Genomic DNA, 17,367 nt, shown 5'->3' with positions numbered 1-17,367 from the left:
TGCCTTATTTATCCACGAGCACATCGCAATTGAATAAAGCCTCAGCTGCTACTAAAAGGATCCCTGAAACGGCTTGGACAAATTTTGTAGATGCGTAGGGTACAGCCATAGTAAAACATTCGCACTACAAATTAAGTGAAGTGTCTCATATTAAGAGCCACGGGCAATTACAGGTTACCTAACTTGTTCTCCGAGCGATTGGGGCTTAGCTCCGCCTTCACTGGCTATGCATCATGATGTGACGTCATCTCGTCTACTTCCGATGTCTTGGAGGCAGCGCGCAAAGCCTCTCCAACCTCTCCGCTAGCTGCTGTTGTGTCTGGTGGTCCTTTGGGACAAAGGAGGCCGGCGCCGACTCAGACGCGCCCACCTGGCGCCCCTTTCACACGGCCGAGAATTGTCACCTGGGACTGAGGGATTAGCAGTTGGCCTCCAGGCTACCTCATGCGTCGCTAAACGGCAGCGTCGCCCTTTGGTGCGGTTCCGTGAATTACCAGCGCCGCCCGAACCACGACGAAGCCCGGCGCCAACTGCGACGTAACCTGGCGCCCTTTCGAGACAGCCACCGCCCTCCCTGGTTCCGCGAACTGACCGCTATGGAGAGGCGAATCTTGAAAGGGGCCAGTGTCTGGCAATCCCGGGGGAACGACATCAACGTTCGGTTCCCAAGGTGTCAACCGCTGCCTGTGTTCGGGGGCGACCTAGCAAGATTGGAGGCGGAGCCCGGCGGTAAACGACGACACATCACGTGCGGGATATGGCTACCTGACCAAAGACTGTCATTGGCTAAAAGAACTAAAGTGTATTCCCCTTGTCGAGTGAAAGAGGGAAACGGAAGGGAGAAAACCGGGGACTTGAGTGCTGTGGAGACACACCAGACGAGGGAGAGACGCTTGAGGCTCGACCATGCAGAGACGCTTGACCATGGAGGCTTGACCATGTAGAGACGCTCGACCATGTAGAACGCTCGGAGATGTAAACGCTACTACATGCAATGATGTTAGCACGTAGACAGCTCCAATATCATGGAGCCCTTCTTGTAAAATACCATGTACAGTGTATATGAAACAGTTTCCTAATCTCCCTGGATATCTCCTCCTCTTGGCACCTGGCACGGCACCATACATGGAACCTTCGTGGCCGCTCAGACTTCGGACTTCGCAACACTGCCTAGCCAACGATCCCCAGCGAGAGCTGTCCAAGCAGCATGCGTTACAAACATTTTGTCACATGTACGGAGGCATAAACACGAGCGACCTGCATGGTGCAGCCACCTGGTGGCGCAGAGCTTAAGCTGTCAAACACAAAGCTTATATTGCTCTAACCAAATGTAAACATTTTAAACATTTAAAAAGACAATGAGCTCACGATTATACTGCTGCTGAAAATTTGCACCAGCAGCAAAGTAGAATAAGCTTGGTTACTACTTTATTAGCTCTGCGTTTGTCTGGTTGTTCGCTCAGTGTGCCTGCATTGACCGAAACAGTAAACACGCTAAAGCTTTCTATTGTGGTGGTAATCCTCCAGTGTGAAATGACGGCCGCAAATGTGTAGATCCTAGCGCTGATCAGATACCGACAGCCTGATGCTCTGCAGCCACTCAGCTAGGCTGTTGCCTTGCAGAAGGACACGATGTCGTGGCTTGACACACCGCCAATCGTTAGATTTGCAGCCCAGAACACAACAAGGGCGATTCATGGTCCTCACGAAAAGAAACCTTGTGACCAACACTGACTGCGCAGCTAGCGTCAACACAGAGCACATTGTAACACAAGCAGACGACACTTGCTGTGTGCCGGAAGAGCTTGAGTGTACTAGTGATAAATTGTCGTGTATTTTCTTTCTGTTACTTATTTTTTTATAGCAACAAATTGACCATCATTCCAACTATTACGAATGATACTTTTTCACCATAAAGTTGGAAAAAGTATAGGCCACGCAACATGGGCAGCCAATCGGATAGCTCGCCCGATTGACGTCACGCGCGCCTGCAATGTAGATGGTGATGAGGCAACTGAAAACTTAGGGGAGCGGCGCCACTGCGATCGGTAGCGATGCACATTTTCAAAACCTTTGAATAAATTACACACTTTACGTGCAGTGCTTAGATCCGTCACTTAATGTTCAGAAGGACCTACCTTAACGATTGTACAAAATCGTCAAAATTGTTTCAAGGTCCCTTTAAGCACTGTGTTGTGATGTCTTTTGTTGTTACTCTTACAGTCAGTGCAAGAACAATTCTGTAATAGCATGTACCCACAAATTGAAAGTAATTTCTCATTTTTATGGAGATTTATAGAATGTGGGATAAAAAAAGATTGCAGTCATGAGGAAAACTGAGATATTGAGCACAGACACCAGTAACAGAAATGCAGATGGATATACAAGCTGCAGGGTGCAGACAAATGTCTAAGTGTCCTCTACCATTAATGCAAGGCTTGGCAAAGAACTGTAATCCATTCCTCAGTCCTTTGAAGTGGACCAGGGTAGGCACATAAAGCCAAAAAAAGTCTGCAATCCATATTATGTCCACACTTCATGCCTTGCTGTAACTCTATAATAACTGATGGGATTTACCCATGAAAATAACATTAAGGCTGTGAAAAATGAGGCATTGGAGAGCTCTGAATTAATTTTAACAAGTTTGCAATCCATATTATGTCCACACTTCATGCCTTGCTGTAACTATATAATAACTGATGGGATTTACCCATGAAAATAAGATTAAGGCTGTGAAAAATGAGGCATTGGAGAGCTCTGAATTAATTTGCACCTAAAGCTAAATACACGAGAATAACAAATTTTCTCATTCTGTTTCATTAGAACGTGGTTGCAATGGCCACGAACTAAACCCACAGGCCTCATCATGTTAGCAGCAGTATGCCATACGTATTGCACCCCCCCCCCCCCCCCCTTATGTCCCTGTCATAATTACTCACCATGAAGGGTGGGAACAAAACAGAATGCACAGTACTGTGCCACTTGTCTTTGGGGTAATATAAAATTTGGAATCACAATTAAAGTGTAAGCATTCTATCTGCCAGTATCTCTAATTTTGACTTGGCTAAAACAAACAATTTCTGAAGCACGTGCAGCTACAAACGATGTACAGTCATGAGCTATATAACAGGGAACACTGAATTGATTGTTAAGCAATAACAACTCGTGATCTGTGGATTGAACTGTTATATAACCAGTAGTTTTCTCATCGGACATTTATTCTGATGTAACACATTTATGCGGGGCATGTGTGTTTAGTCACTACAGCCTTTGAAAAGCAATTTACATGTTACCTTTCATATTGCTCGAGGGAGTACATTCAGTTCACAGCAATAAAAACATAAACGATGGCAGAAACACTGTGGGAGAAGAATGCTAATTTTAGCAATACTTTCGACATGTGATAAGAAGAAAAAGAAAAAAATCGACCTAGAAGGTAAGTTTTTTATCACTGTATTGGTAGTCCTGTAGGTTTCGCGAAAGGCCCATCAACCCTTCTCTCTCTCTTTTTGTAAGACTCCAAGTTTGTATGAAACTAGATTAATGTTTCAATACTGACCAATACCAAAGGCAGAAAATAAAGTAACAACTCTTACTAATTAGTGAAAGAGTAACAAATAAATGCCACACAAAATAAAGTCATTCTCATTTTGAAGCTCAGATCTGACTCTAAATTTAACCCGTATAGAGCTAATACCAGCTTCCAGCGCTCCTTTATACTAAAGCTTACTTTCATCAGAAATGTTAGATAAGCCACACAATAATGTGCGCACAATAATGTGCCTGCTCATAGAACCTAAATATAAAATTAAATATAACTAGAAATAGGAGGCAGCTTTCTGCTTTCATGTGCACTATGTAACAAAGCTGGACTATAATTAATGAGAATGTTTCTAAGAGCAATCACTTTCAAGGTAAGCCTGGCCCACTTCCAGCATTCACTTTCCTTTTCTCCCCTTTCCCCATTCCTTGGCCATGAGACAGTTCAGGTGTCCGTGGACCATTCTCTTACAACAACAACGATAACAACAAGACACATAGAAAAGAGCTGAACCAGGGGCCGTATTCTGAAACGTTCGCCTAGGCGAAATTTCTTTTTTCGCTTTCAGGCGTGCGCCGATTGGCTGTTTTAGCAAAATTGGATGAGCTGATTGGGTGGTTGAGCCCGACGTCATTCAATTTGCTCAACCAGCCAATCAGCGCGCATGCTGATTTCGCCTAGGCGAAATTTCGCCTAGGCGAACGTTTCAGAATACGGCCCCATATTGAAAGAGAGAGTGAAGGCATAAAAGAAGGGTCTCCTGCTGGGTGACAGTGGGAAAGATGTGACAGCAAAAATGCGTGCGAGAAGGCATAGATAACACAATGCAAAGCCAGCAGAACATTTGTACTCAGTCCGTTCAGCTCCCAACATAGCAAATGGAAGACCCAGGCGTTCCATGGCAAGGACAGTAGTTTCGGAAAACACGTCATCAACTGCTCACAGAGTTTGCCATTTCTGCGCTGAGCTTATCTCCCAGGGATATTGTCCCTTGTCATACTGATTATTGAATGCCGAGTGTGTGATGTTTGCCAGCCTTATCACTTCAGAGGACGTGTAGAGAAGACCTTCAGTTTCCTGCAGGATTTTTAATGGTAGTGAAAAGTGTTGCTGTGACTGCAACTGATAAACCCACCTTCTATATCTAATAAAAAACTGGCTCCTTTCATTCAGTGAATCAGTTGTAGTGGCAGCCCAAACAGCAAGTGCCCAATCATGACTACTCTTGCAGTTTTGAGCAATAGCGATTACACTAGATGACATTTGTGATAATACAATTGTATTGAGATACTCTATGCCTTTTTCACTGTCTTCTAGCTCAAATTTTTGTTTGATAATTTTGTACAGATTTGAGCTCAACCTAGCAAGAAAAAAAAAAAAAAAAAAAACTGCATGCCTTGAAAAAGGCACAATCCCACCATAAAAGCACTCATTCATCACATTTTTTGTTTTAGATGGCACCCTTAACTTTTGTTCATTCACAAAGTGTTAAGGTAGTGCCTGTAGGTTTTATTTGCTACAGAAAATTTAACAGCCAGTGTTCATGAAACAAAGCCCTTTAATTAATGGTGTGTCAATAGAGGCTCTGAACTTTTTATGTCTCTCTAGCTCTTTTCCTGGAAGCAGCATAAGTACACTTCACACCAGTGGCGCACCAACGGGGGGAGGGGGGGGTTGTAACCCCCCCTGAAGCCGACCTAACCCCCCCTTTTGTTTAACCCCTTTTCTTTCCTTGCGCATTTGAGTACTGCAACTAAGATGTAAGACGCGCAATCGTCCGCACACTCGCAAAAAACGCATTTTTTTGACAATTTCCCATGAAGAAATTGAAGTTAGTGCTGTTTAGATGGTATTGGCAACCTGACACCCCCCCCTCGCAGAGATCCTGGGTGCGCTACTGCTTCACACATATGTAGCCTTACAAATCAGCAAAACATGTACGTAACGTATAACAGTTATTCCTCTTGAACCTAACAGTAACCAGTGATAGAAGCATGGAAATTTTTCAATAACTGGTTTACATTAAAATTGTGGTCTATTCACCAAACATATCAATCTGGAACACGAGGCACTGAAGGTAGCAGTGGGCTGCCATAGACAGGTTCTCAGCCAGTGAGTGCATGGGTGATGGAACAGCAGAACGGCTAGAAGGACATAACAAAGATTGACCTTTTTTTTTTTTTTCTGTTTTGTACTATATATACATAACCCTTCATTGTGATGTTTCGCTTAACCAGCCAGTCGCGCTGCTGTTCTACCCAAGGCAGTACAGGCTGCCTCATTAAGTACCAAGATTATTCTTCAATCCAGGTGCATATAACGCAATGCTGGTTATTTGTAAGGATTGTATAAGGCAGATTCGGGTGGCTTTCTGTTTGTCGAGAGAAGTGTGCACATAAACCTGTGCCTTTGAGCGAAGAAGTCGTCATTTCACTTACTGCTGGATATATAGTGCTCAAAAATGTTTCATTTAATTCTTTTTCTTTGTTTTTGTTGGTTTTTCCAAGCACCTTCACTCAGCACAGCGTTTTGATTGTATTGACGATTTAATCGAGTTAGGCAAGAAAACGTTGCCTAGATACCAAACTGCGCACATGTAGAAGGCAGTGGCAAGAGGAACGGAACTTCAACGAAAAATTAACGTACAGCGAAACTTCGCTGCCCTCTGATGCGCACGATTTGAAACGGGGCAAAGAGGCACCATGGTAACAACACATTACTTGATCGTCATCCGTCGGTGACGCACAAGAAACGCGCACCATCGCCGTTGCAAAATGGACAAATAAAACATGTCCTTGTCTCCAATTACGCACGTGCGTGCTTGCGCAAACCACATTCCCGAGCACTTTCCTCTTACGGTGCTATTTAATATACAGCCAGCGCAGATAACAAATACTGCGTCGTCAACGTGCGCGTTACTCGAGCTCGCAATACGCCAACATTAGTCCCAAAAATTTTGAGCTTTTACTAAAACGTACTCCTTCCAGCAAGCGTCAAGATGCTTCTTAGCAACACCTGCAGTCACTGCTAGTGAAGATCATACAGCTGTTTCGATCGTTCAGCACAATATCTAAATTCGCGCATATTATAGGCTAAGTCCCAGTCTTAATTTTTAGCAGTTTGCTAGTACAGACTAAATTTGGTTGAAAGTTATTTACACGAGCGCCGAGGCGTTTTTTGACAGCACATCCAGTCACTGCGCATTGCGCAAATAAATGGACAATCGCCAAAATCCAGCTAGCGGTGGGTTTCGTTGCGCCCTAAGCAACAGCTTTGCCCCATTCATTGTCCAAAACAAAGAGGCGCATAGCACTCATCGCCCTTTCGCGCTCTCTCAGACTCGTCAGGCAAGCAATGCGATGACGACTAAACGCGCGCACTTACTTTGTTGGTGTTCCAGCATTGTGAAGGGCAACTGTCAGTCCGCGCAACGCGTCAACTCCTGTGGAAAGGCTGGTGGTCTGGTAAATAAGAGATTTCTGTTTCTATCTTTTTCGTACGGCGAGTGAGAAATAGTGGAGGTGCCGTTGTAGAGGTAGCGCGCAGTTGCTTGCAACTTCCGCGCGCGGGCCAGTCGGTCTCTCAGCCGAGTGCGGTGTGAACGCGAGCGAGTCCGCGGTGAGTCAAGTACAGCTGACTGAAGAGTTCGCATCAAAAACAAAACCAAAAAAAAGAAAAAGATAAGCGTTCCTGTTTTTCTTGACTTGCCCTGGCTTGACTACGTCTGAGACTTCAAAAATGAACAGAAGTAGACAGAGAGGCCAACTTGAGTCGAGCCAGGTCGAGTCGATTCCTACCGGTGTTGGTTCTGGCGGTGTGTTGTTTGCGTTGTACTGGACTTCCAAGCAACTGAGCGTTTTAAAGATCGCTCGTAGTGACCAGTTGAAAAAGAGGCTTGGAAGCCTTCGATCAAAGATACAAGCAACATGTTTAAAAAGTAAGGCGTGCTACGTAGAACTTGCATCGGCTGTCTTTCATGTTATCCCGGTTGACCACGCATGAGCACTACTGTAGGCAAAAAGTGCCAACTCTTCACATCGCGAAAGTAGCTCAAGGTGTGGCTAGTTGATTTGCACCTAATTCATGGGCGCACGCTGACTGCTGTTTACATGTTGTAATAAACTGAAAGAAATAGAAGAAAAGAAACTTTCAGCCGTAAAGGGCTGTTCATAGTCTCGTAACCATCCGCGTGCTGTTCCGGATGTTGTGCTCAGACTTTTCGCCTCTTATCACCTTTCTGAATCCCAGGTTTGATGAAAAGGAGCACGTATCCGGCATAACGCAGCTCAAGTCGTCCGTGCAAAAGGCCATAAAAGGCAGAATCCTGGAACAATTCCCTCTCTCTGAAGACTACATCAACCAGATACTTCCGAAAAAAGACCTTCTCCGGACCGTCAAGTGGTAGGTTACTTTTACGTCTCAAATGTGGTGTGTTTACAGTGTTAGAAGCGTTAGGTTTCCGCTATGATTCAGTCGGACCTTTGGGACCCAGCTGTTTGCAATACTCCGAGGCGCCACGGTTGTCACTGCATGTCTACAATTTGTACTCGCTGCAGTTCAGCGCTTCTCTCGCGACTATTTCCGCCCTCCGTCTTATCTCCTTTAATTTCTGTTGTTTCTTGTCTCTCTTTTCTTTTTTTAGCTCATTGTACCGTCTGCAAGATAGACTTCCGTAAACTAGATCGGTCTGCAGTCTATTCCTCATGCCTCAACAAAAATTTCACTGCGGTTCAACTTGCCCTTCCTGCTTATTGTGTAAAAGTATACATGACCTTGTCGCAGCTTTGGAAATGGTGATTATTTTTCATTGTATATTCTGTGCTAAAATTGCCAACAAACATTTCGGGATGCTACATGCAAGTAATGTATGTAAATTCACAAAGCGCTTGCTGATGAAGCTTTATTTACCACTGTAGTTTATCGGCATGCAATTTATACTTCTTTTGTTTTGTAGTGTAGGCATTGCAGTCGAGCGCCTCTACAACGTATAACGTATTCGAGCACCTCTACAACCTGTATAACCAAGGAATAATTCTGTTCCTGTTCTATTGCGAGCTGTTCGATACGCAACCTTTACAATACAGTATTTTGGAGGCCCCAACCACTTCATTAAAAGGTGTCCGATTCTATTAATTTCTATTGAGGCCATTCAGTTTACTTGAAGCTGAAAAGACACTAACTTTTAAAAGCGTTGAAGCACTTTTTACAGAAGTAGAGAAATGCATTTGAAGTTAAAATAGGCTATTTCAGAAATAATTTTCCACAAAAAGTACTTCAATGCATTCAGCAGAAGCTAAGTTATTGGCAATCAAACACAATGTTCGCGGTGCTTCCACTCCTTCAACGATTTGCACTACGAAGGCTACGGCAGAGCGGGGTGTGCCCACAGTGCTCCGCTTACTGAACGTCACCGTGGTGTGCAGTTCAAATTTTATTTGGGATGTTCATGTAGATGGAACTACTTCTGATTTTGGCACCTACGATGCACCAAATGCACTTATCCTCAGCGAGCCGCAGTGCGCTCAGCCAACGGACTCGTCGTGACACTCCGCGGCGGCCGCGATATCTATGCTAGTAGCAGACCACAGCTACGTGCAACTGTAGTGCGTATGTGCAGCGTTTGCGTTGTGCACGACAGGGCTTGAGTGCATGCTCATGTTCAGTGCTCCAGTCTGACCGTGCTAACGTTGTGCAGACCAGCTTTGTCCTTCACCAGCTTGACCGACAGATATTATTCACATCCAACTTCACATTTTGAAGCGCTATCAATAAGTCTGCCAATGCGTCTAACCAGTAGCGGCCAGGAGTGAGCGCGCTCTGTCAAACCTACACGTGTCTGACTTTAAGTTTCATGTGGTTCAAGGCTAGTTGAGCATTCAAAGCTAGTCAAAACTAGCGGGATCTGACCACTACGACACCGATAAGCAGGGTGGCCAAAGTTTAATTCGTACGTGGGTGGCCGAGCGGGAGCAGACTACAGTCGCCTTCTTCCGGAAGTATGCAATTATGATGACAATTCAAACGTAGATTTTCGCGTACTTCAGCCCGGTTAATAAATTTCGTCAATAAATATACACAGTAACAGTAGTAAGAAGCGCACTTATCCAAACAGGTCCAGACACCTTTCGCCAATAACAGTCGTGTTTTCCGGACGCTTTACGATGAAATGAAGTGTCCAGAAAAGAGTGAGGAACATGGCTTCTGTTGAAAAGAGAGCGTTTGAGAGAAATATGACTTCGCGCTCCGCTTAAGAGTTCCACACCCCGCGCACGACTGTAAAACTTGGCTGAGATGTTCACAGCAGCGTATGCTATCTGTGGACTATGTTTTTTCGCCAAGCCAGAGGGATGGTTGAGGACCCCTTTAACAAGTTTTCGCATTCCTTCAGTTCCATCGGCTGCACCATTCCTGCTTGACGTGGTAGGCAATTGGCAATCTTTGACGAGCTGATGTTACTTTATTTTCTGGAAGTGTTCCGAACTATGGGCACCATTGGAAATGGTGTATGGACAGCATTAGGAAACAATGGTTGACAGCTTGCTGTAGATTCTTGTTTGAAATTACATGTGCTCAGGGACACAAGTTCCCAAGTTAAACATTTTAGCAATCTTTAATTCTCATCCAAGCACACTCCCCACTCGAACATTTAAAGTTGCAATTCCTAAGCAGTGGCAGATATGATTTTGGAGATTGAGTGACACAGTTTCACCGTGCTTGGCTATGTTCGAAAAAGAGTGGTTTGTACGAACCATCCAAGTGAAATGCAACTCGCTGCCCTTAGCTTTTCTTGCAGGGGCAGACAATGGGACCACTGCTAGCTGCAAGACAGTGATGAAATCTGTGCTGAAAGTTTGTTGAAATCATGTGCAACAGACACTTTCTGACTCATAAATTTAAGCTTGTAAAACTAAAACCTTTGCACTTGGCACATTTTGATTCTCTTTATTTTTTCACACCTGTTCCTGGTGAATGCAGCTACAACATAAGTACTGCAGTCGAAAAATATAAGGTGCTTTTCCCTGGTATAGAACTTGTTCGAATTGGTTGCTTAAAAAAGTTTTGAGCTTAAGAATTCAGGGCAAAGTTGATCTTAATTAAAAGTGTACACATCCTGGTCGTGACGTCTCTTCCCTACTGCATGTAGCACATCACTTGTATAATAGTCTGCTGGTCTTGTTCTTGCCCTGTTTTATGGTCTGTGTGACGCTTCTCTTGCTAACTCATTTCTTTTTAGAGCGCAGCTCTTAGGTGCCCGTCGGTGTTCCCGGCGTAACCGAGCACAGCGAAAGACGAGAGCGAACGCGGCACACAGCGGGAAATGAAAAAAGTAGCGAGGGAAGAGGTGCGAGGAGGAAAGCGGAGAGGAGGGTGCAGCGGAACCATGAGGCGGAAAGGAGGGTATGGCGAAAGCGTGAGAAGAAAAGCGTAGTGCAGCGACGATGGCTACTACGGCGCCAGAGCAGCGCGTGTCGTCTGGGAGGTCTGGCGGCGGCGGCTTCTGTAATTTGAGGCCACGCTTCATCCACGCGCTAGCCCCAGACGCTGGCTCTCGCGATCTCCAGATTAGCAAGGCAGTTGCGCCATACTCACTCCATTTGCAATGTGCCACACAAGGCCGCTTGTCCACGCCAGCCAATATACCGCGAAATGAAAACACATATAGAGCGGAGATCAAATTTTGCATTGGGGAGTGTGGTAATCGTCAGTGAATTTTTTTTCCATGGCACAATTTACCAGTTTAACTTTGGAATGCACTAAAAGTTGTGATGTTGTGGTGCCATGACAAAACTTACAAAATGCTTTTATATTGTAACTACCAGTTGACATGGCGGTCTCTGCAGAAACCCCAACCACATTTCTGTGCCAGGAGAGAGCACTCATTTGCAGCATTCTGTCTATGACCTCTGTTGCAGCCATGACCATGTGGAGATTCTCATCAATGGGGCCGGAGAGTTGCTGTTCTTCAGACAACGTGAGGGGCCATACTTTCCCACCCTGCGACTGCTGCACAAGTACCCCTTCCTGTGCCCTTGGCTACAGGTGGACAAAGGAGCCATCCGGTTTGTGCTCAGTGGTGCGAACATTATGTGCCCGGGTCTCACATCACCTGGTGCCAAGATGACCCGTGTGCCCAAGGGAACAGTTGTCGTATCCTTTCTTACCTCTTCAGCGAGTATAACAGTAGAGAAAGGGTGTTTGACAGTGCATGTCTGGCACAGTTGCTTTAGCTACATTCACTGCTTGGCAGTTGCTAAAGACAGTGACAAGACTGCAGAATGATGAGTGTAAACAGGATGTAATTATACCTGTCCTGTGGCCCATCTGTGGCTGGGAGAGCAATGTGTTAACAACTACGCCACCGGCCAAATGTGCAAAGCCAGAGTTCCAGCATGGTGTTGTGTGTGCGACAAAGCCTAAGAGTTCTGCATCCATGAAAAACTACCGATACAGCTTTCTGTTGCGCAATATGTGCTACATAAAAGTGTTTTTCCGAGCGTGAAAGAAGCCCGCAAATGCACGCATGTGCCTCGAGCGGCCCAGTCGCGCGGCAATTCTGCGTGTATTCGCGGGCTTCTTTCACACTCGGAAAAACGCATTTATGTAGCATGTATTGAGCAACACAGAGCTTTATCGGTAGTTTTTCATATTGCTCTACAACTTTCTCATTGACACTTTGATAATTAGCACAGTACTTCTAGAGTTAGATAATTAATTACAATTACCTAATTAAATCACGGTAACGAAAAAATTACTGACGGCTACTCCACTGTACTGGAAACAATACGCACTAGGTTTTCCTCGCGTAACGCCGTTCCTCTTTTTTTAAATCGTGCTGCGTGATAGCTGGGACACCCTGTATACTGAAGGACATGACAGCAGGTCATGTCATGTGACACCGTCTCCTAAAGGCTAAAATTGTGCTGTGCTTTGGAGATTCTTGCCTAGAGGGCTACATTTGTGGAGATGTCATCTAAGCTCCGTTTCATGCTTAGCAGGCAACACTGTGGAAGCAACGCAAGTACATAGTAGTGTGGTCGTATAAGTGTCACTGCATATGTTTTACAGTTCCTTTTGATCTGCGACGCTCTCTAAGTAATAGCTAATTTATATATTACAACTACAACTTGTGGACATAAGGCTACGTAAAAATTATGCATTTGTGCACTTTTGTGCCTCCAGTATGCAACATACTATGTTTTGGTCGCTTTGTGGCCGCTGGTGGAAGAAACATGTCTCTCACCTTCATAGCATTGCCTGCTATGTATGGAACTAATAAATGTACTAATAAATTCTAGGAGCTTTTGGCTTGGCCCTCATCAGACACTAAATGGTATTTTTTTTAGAAATGCAACATTTGAGAGTACAGATGAGAAGAAAACGGTAACAATAAAGTTTATGTAGCTGCGAAAAAGAAAACTGGTGAGAAATTATGTTGGGACTTCAACTATCAGCCATGGGGTATTGTCACTGCATTCCTTGACTCTTTATTAGGCGATCATGGCCGAAGGCAAGGAGCACTCACTGGCGGTTGGCTTTACAGTCATGTCTACAGACGACATGTAAGTCTTTCACTGTTTCTGAAGCCGCTAGAAACACTTTGAATGCGTCATTGTGTCTACAAGTGAAACAATGTCACCGGTGGGTTTCTACATTGAACAGCACTTTCTGTTGCATGAAGATGTGTACCTCCCATGGCATAAGATTCCGTACAATCACATAGTAGCACTGGCTAGTGTTTTTTGAAGTTGAACAGGAACAACGCACATACACGCTCCTCAATAATTGTGATAGCCAACTGATGGCATGGTCAAGTGTAATATTTTATGGTCAAACTGGTACTAACATTATTTTGTGTACTGTTGCTCGCAGAGCCAGCATCAACAAAGGCATCGGAGTGGAGAACGTGCACTACCTCAATGACGGCCTGTGGCACATGAAACCGGTCAAGTAGCGACAATAAAGAAATTAGACGAGTTGAAGGGGTCCAGTGTCTGCTTGCGATATGACCACAGAGAGCACGGGCGCCTCTTGGCTCAGCCGCTTGGCCAATCGGCCCAGCGACCCGCGCTCGGATACTGCATGCTCGCACAGGAACACCGACGCGCCCCGTTGTGTGGCGTCCAGTATGTCGTGGTGCGACATCTCGCCTGTTACCACCAGCTCGGCCTCGTCAAAGGTCTCGCGCAACACGGAAACGCCAGAGCCGGCGCACAGGACGACGCGCGAGATCGCAGAGCTTGTGGTATGCCGCGCGGCCAGCGCCAGCCGTACTTTCGGCGCGCCCACATGCTTTCCGAGCCGCGCTGCGAGCTCTTCCAGGACCACGGGTGGCTCGAGCCGCAGCCGCCGTCCCGCGCCGTCAGCCGCCAGCGGCTCCGTAGTCGAAGATCCGAGGCACGACGCGAGCCAGTCGTTGGCCCCGCCGTCAGCCACGTCCCAGGCTGTGTGCGGTGAGTAGACGGCGATGCCTCTCTCAAGACAGCGGATCACGAGCCGCTCCTTCCATTGAGATTGGCGAAGCGCGCGCAGAGGCGTGAAGATTGGTGGGTGGTAGGACACAATCAGCTGGGCGTTTCGCTGCTCTGCTTCGTCCATCACTTGCAGTGTGAGGTCGTTCGTTAGGAGCACGTTCTTCACTACCGGCGAACCGCTAGGTTCGATCAGCAGACCGACGTTATCCCACGACGCCGCTGTCGAGGGCGGTGCTATGCGTTCTAGTATTTCGACCACCTTCGACAAGTCCATTGTAGTAGAGTTTTTGTGGTCGTGATGGACGCACCTGTGCACCGCTCGCCACTGTCTTGCGCGATTTGTACGCAAACGCAAGACTGCTGTTACGGCCAAAGAACGCCAGACCGCCGGATTATAGCCTAACATGCTCAGTCGCGGAACTCCTCATTAGCTTGTGAATGAAGGTGAAAGCGCGGAAGGTGTCACCTGGTGAAGAAAAACTTCATGCTGTGTCACGTGGTAGGCAAAGTTGTCGCAAATGCATGACATGGCTCTACGCTCAAAGGCATGCTCAAAGGTCATATATGTGTATGAGTGTGTTTATGTACGTAATAACACATTATTAACAGCACTTTTTAAACAAGTAAAGGACTGTCTTTGAATACAAAGAAATCGTGGTGAAAGGATTCCGCAGAGCACTTCTTGACGACGCTGTGGCGCTGCAAGCGATTCCCCTGTCCACGGCCCGCCAATGAAAGTGCAGGGGTGACGATCACGAGAGCGAACTTGCACTTACGCTGCATTGACCGACGTGTTCTACAGTGCAGATTTCTAAAAAGTGTCATTCGTAACGTAGTGCTGGACATTGCCCTGACGATTTTCAGTTTGGTCGTCTGCTATCCCAACGGGGTTCACGTAGGCCAAATATGCAATAGTGAGGCATTTTACAGTACAATGGTCCGACAAAATGCTTGTAGTTCAAAAAAACCACTGCAAGGGTGCAGATGCGTCGTAGAGAATCAGCCATTCCCTACATTCGCACATACAGTTTTATGTTGCAGCACGTTTGAGAACAATCGTGTAACCAAATTATTTCATAAATATGTTTTTATTGTTTTCACATATGTATATACCTGTTGCACTTCCCAGGCAGCGTACTGTATGGCGCTTTTTTTTATTATTATTATTGGTTGGAGTCGTCTGCTTGAGCAGACGACGCATGGTACGTGTAAATTATACGTGTCGCTTGCATGGCCTGTAGCTATAGCGCTTCTTGTTCGTGCTCTTTTGCAACATAATGACGCATCGCACAACATCTCGATCAGTACAAAATTCCACGGCTATTCTTCTCTTCTGTGTATATATAGCTGCAGCGCTTGGTGACTTCGCAGCATATCTAGTGTGCGCAGTATGGTAAGGAAGATCTTCATAAACTTCAAGGAGACAAAAATTATGGATTTCGTACATTCATTCGCATAGCGTAATGCGCATGGAAACTGGAGCAATTCTGAGCTAAGACAGCCACCTACATCGGCGTTGCTCATACGATTGTTGCGTGGCGATATCAGCGACTAAGAGGCATACAATTCATAAACTATATGCAAAGATCCACTCGACGTAAGTTTTTGTTGTTTAATTTACGAACGAAAATTGTAGGTGCGGCAGCGCGTACTACGTCCCAGTACACACATGGCGCAAAACGCGACGCGGCCTTGGGTCTTTGCCATTCAGATTTGAAATGGAAGAGTTCCTCTGACCTCCGCTCACTTGAGCGAGAGTACGTAACGTCATGTGTGCGACCTCGGCAACAGCTTTTCTTGGAGTACTGATTACCAGAATAGCTTTATTTTTGCAACGCCGGCAGTGACGTCGACGAAAGTATAAATCGTGGCAACATTGGTAGGAGCAGCAGGCGGGGAAAAAGATGATAAATGTGAAGGAAAAGAGCAGCACGTTTGTCCTTGATCACAGTACAGAAAGAAAATACAATCTTGGGCGAGAAAAAAAAAATCGTCGGCTGTACAAGCGACCAGAAACTTAATATATAAAACGCGAAATAGCGAACAAACGGAATATTTCAGCAATACCGCGCAGCTGCGTTTTTGGAATATGCGGTTGCAGCTAGGAAGCGTGATGCATGAAACGTCATACAAAAATTAATCTCTATGGCACCATGCTTGGTCATGAAGAGTTCCTAAGTTTAGAAACTCCATACGCATGGCGACTGAACTGTCCATGCTCGCCGTTGTTTATTTTTCCTTTCCCCGCCCACACAGACACACACACTTTTTTTTTTTTTTTTTCAAGGGAGCGGCGCGCGCTTACCTTGGACAAAAGAAAGCTCTTCTTTTTTTCACACAATAAATTAACGCCTGTTAGTTGCATGCCAAAAAAATAAAAAATGCCCCACGATGAAGTGAAACTTGACTTATAGAGCCACGCATTGTCTATGACCGGTCGACCTGGAAAGCTGCCAAACCTGCCCGCTTCCATCAGTGCGCGCGCGCATAGTTCTGCTTGAGGACGCTAGGTGCCCCAACCTGACATCTGTCCGAAGCGCCCGCGCCACCGGCGTGCAGAGGCCAACGGAAAAGCCGATCAGTAGGACACGGTCGCGCGGTCTCTCTGTGCGCACGTTTCCGCCGCCTCGGACTGCTCCGGTCTTCATTGAAGATAACGACAGCCGTCCGACAAGAAAAGTGCGGTTCTCGCACCCCAGGTACTTGTTGCCGCTTCCCAGAGATCTACAGGGCATTCAAAACCACGTTGCCTGCACGCACGCGCTTGTATATATAAAGAAAACCTATTGTGCTCGTTGTCGGTGTCGGAAGCGCGGCCAGCTTAATTTATGCTTCTGCGAGGAAACATCGAAGAAAAAGAAATTCGGTTGGAAGCATTAACTTTATGCACCGCTTTTTAGCGAATCAATGGAATAACGATAAAAAGAAAGCCCGGCAGTGGACTTCTCGCTTCGCCACATAACACGTGCGTGTCCAATTCATTTCTTCATTGCAAATAAACGAGGGAGAAAAAGATTGCGCCTTCCACTCGCCATTTATTATTACTGCCCTAGTCTCGGGTCTTTTCGCTTTCTTTCTCGCAAGAGAGCGAAAGCGAGCGTGGAAAGAAAGTGGCAGATGCTCTCCCGACTTGCCGGCCGTGGAAAATTCCGCGACGACCGCGCTTCGCTTGCGCCTTTGATTCGGCGGCGCGCCCTCTACTGGCTGCCGCCAAAACGCGCGCGCCTGCCGCGCGCGTTTAGCCTGTTGTGTCGTCTGCTACAAATCTGCTGCTTCGGCTGCGCTTTTTTACGTAACCTTGAGGCGCGCTATTTTTCTTTTGGCCGTGCGTGTGCGAACATTGTCGTTCGTGAC

General features: G+C 46.1%; 3 protein-coding genes across 4 annotated transcripts in view; 1 reads left to right on the top strand and 2 right to left on the bottom strand.

Annotated features, from left to right (window-relative positions):
• Positions 1-7,189, bottom strand: part of LOC119449739 (fatty acid hydroxylase domain-containing protein 2-like) — a 31,148-nt gene extending 23,959 nt beyond the window's left edge. The window contains exon 1 of one of the 2 annotated variants that reach the window (XM_049665421.1): positions 6,926-7,189. In XM_049665421.1, coding sequence (XP_049521378.1) covers positions 6,926-6,944 — 19 coding nt within the window. In that variant the 5' untranslated portion in view covers positions 6,945-7,189. The remainder of the gene's footprint in view (positions 1-6,925) is intronic. The other variant, XM_037712983.2, reaches the window with a different exon arrangement.
• A 128-nt stretch (positions 7,190-7,317) lies between these two features.
• LOC119449738 (malignant T-cell-amplified sequence 1) lies at positions 7,318-13,521 on the top strand. Its single transcript, XM_037712982.2, has 5 exons — positions 7,318-7,478; positions 7,790-7,942; positions 11,455-11,689; positions 13,034-13,101; positions 13,412-13,521. Exons 1-5 carry the CDS (start codon positions 7,468-7,470, stop codon positions 13,491-13,493), a joined length of 549 nt encoding a protein of 182 aa, XP_037568910.1. The 5' UTR covers positions 7,318-7,467; the 3' UTR covers positions 13,494-13,521.
• LOC119449737 (NIF3-like protein 1) lies at positions 13,002-14,466 on the bottom strand. The gene has a single exon (XM_037712981.2). The coding sequence runs from the start codon at positions 14,417-14,419 to the stop codon at positions 13,508-13,510; it is 912 nt and encodes a 303-aa protein (XP_037568909.1). The 5' UTR covers positions 14,420-14,466; the 3' UTR covers positions 13,002-13,507.
• Between the last annotated feature and the right edge of the window lie 2,901 nt (positions 14,467-17,367).

This window comes from Dermacentor silvarum, chromosome 4, assembly GCF_013339745.2.
Source record: "Dermacentor silvarum isolate Dsil-2018 chromosome 4, BIME_Dsil_1.4, whole genome shotgun sequence".
Taxonomy (NCBI): domain Eukaryota; kingdom Metazoa; phylum Arthropoda; class Arachnida; order Ixodida; family Ixodidae; genus Dermacentor; species Dermacentor silvarum.
This window is presented reverse-complemented; position numbering and strand designations above follow the sequence as displayed.

Bases quoted from the DNA above. Each gene is read 5' to 3' on its own strand.
- LOC119449738 (XM_037712982.2), top strand. The intron at 11,690-13,033 runs GTATCCTTTCTT...ACTCTTTATTAG, and splicing joins TGCCCAAGGGAACAGTTGTC to GCGATCATGGCCGAAGGCAA. The intron at 13,102-13,411 runs GTAAGTCTTTCA...TGTTGCTCGCAG, and splicing joins GTCATGTCTACAGACGACAT to AGCCAGCATCAACAAAGGCA.
- LOC119449737 (XM_037712981.2), bottom strand. From the start codon at position 14,419: ATGTTAGGCTATAATCCGGCGGTCTGGCGTTCTTTGGCCGTAACAGCA.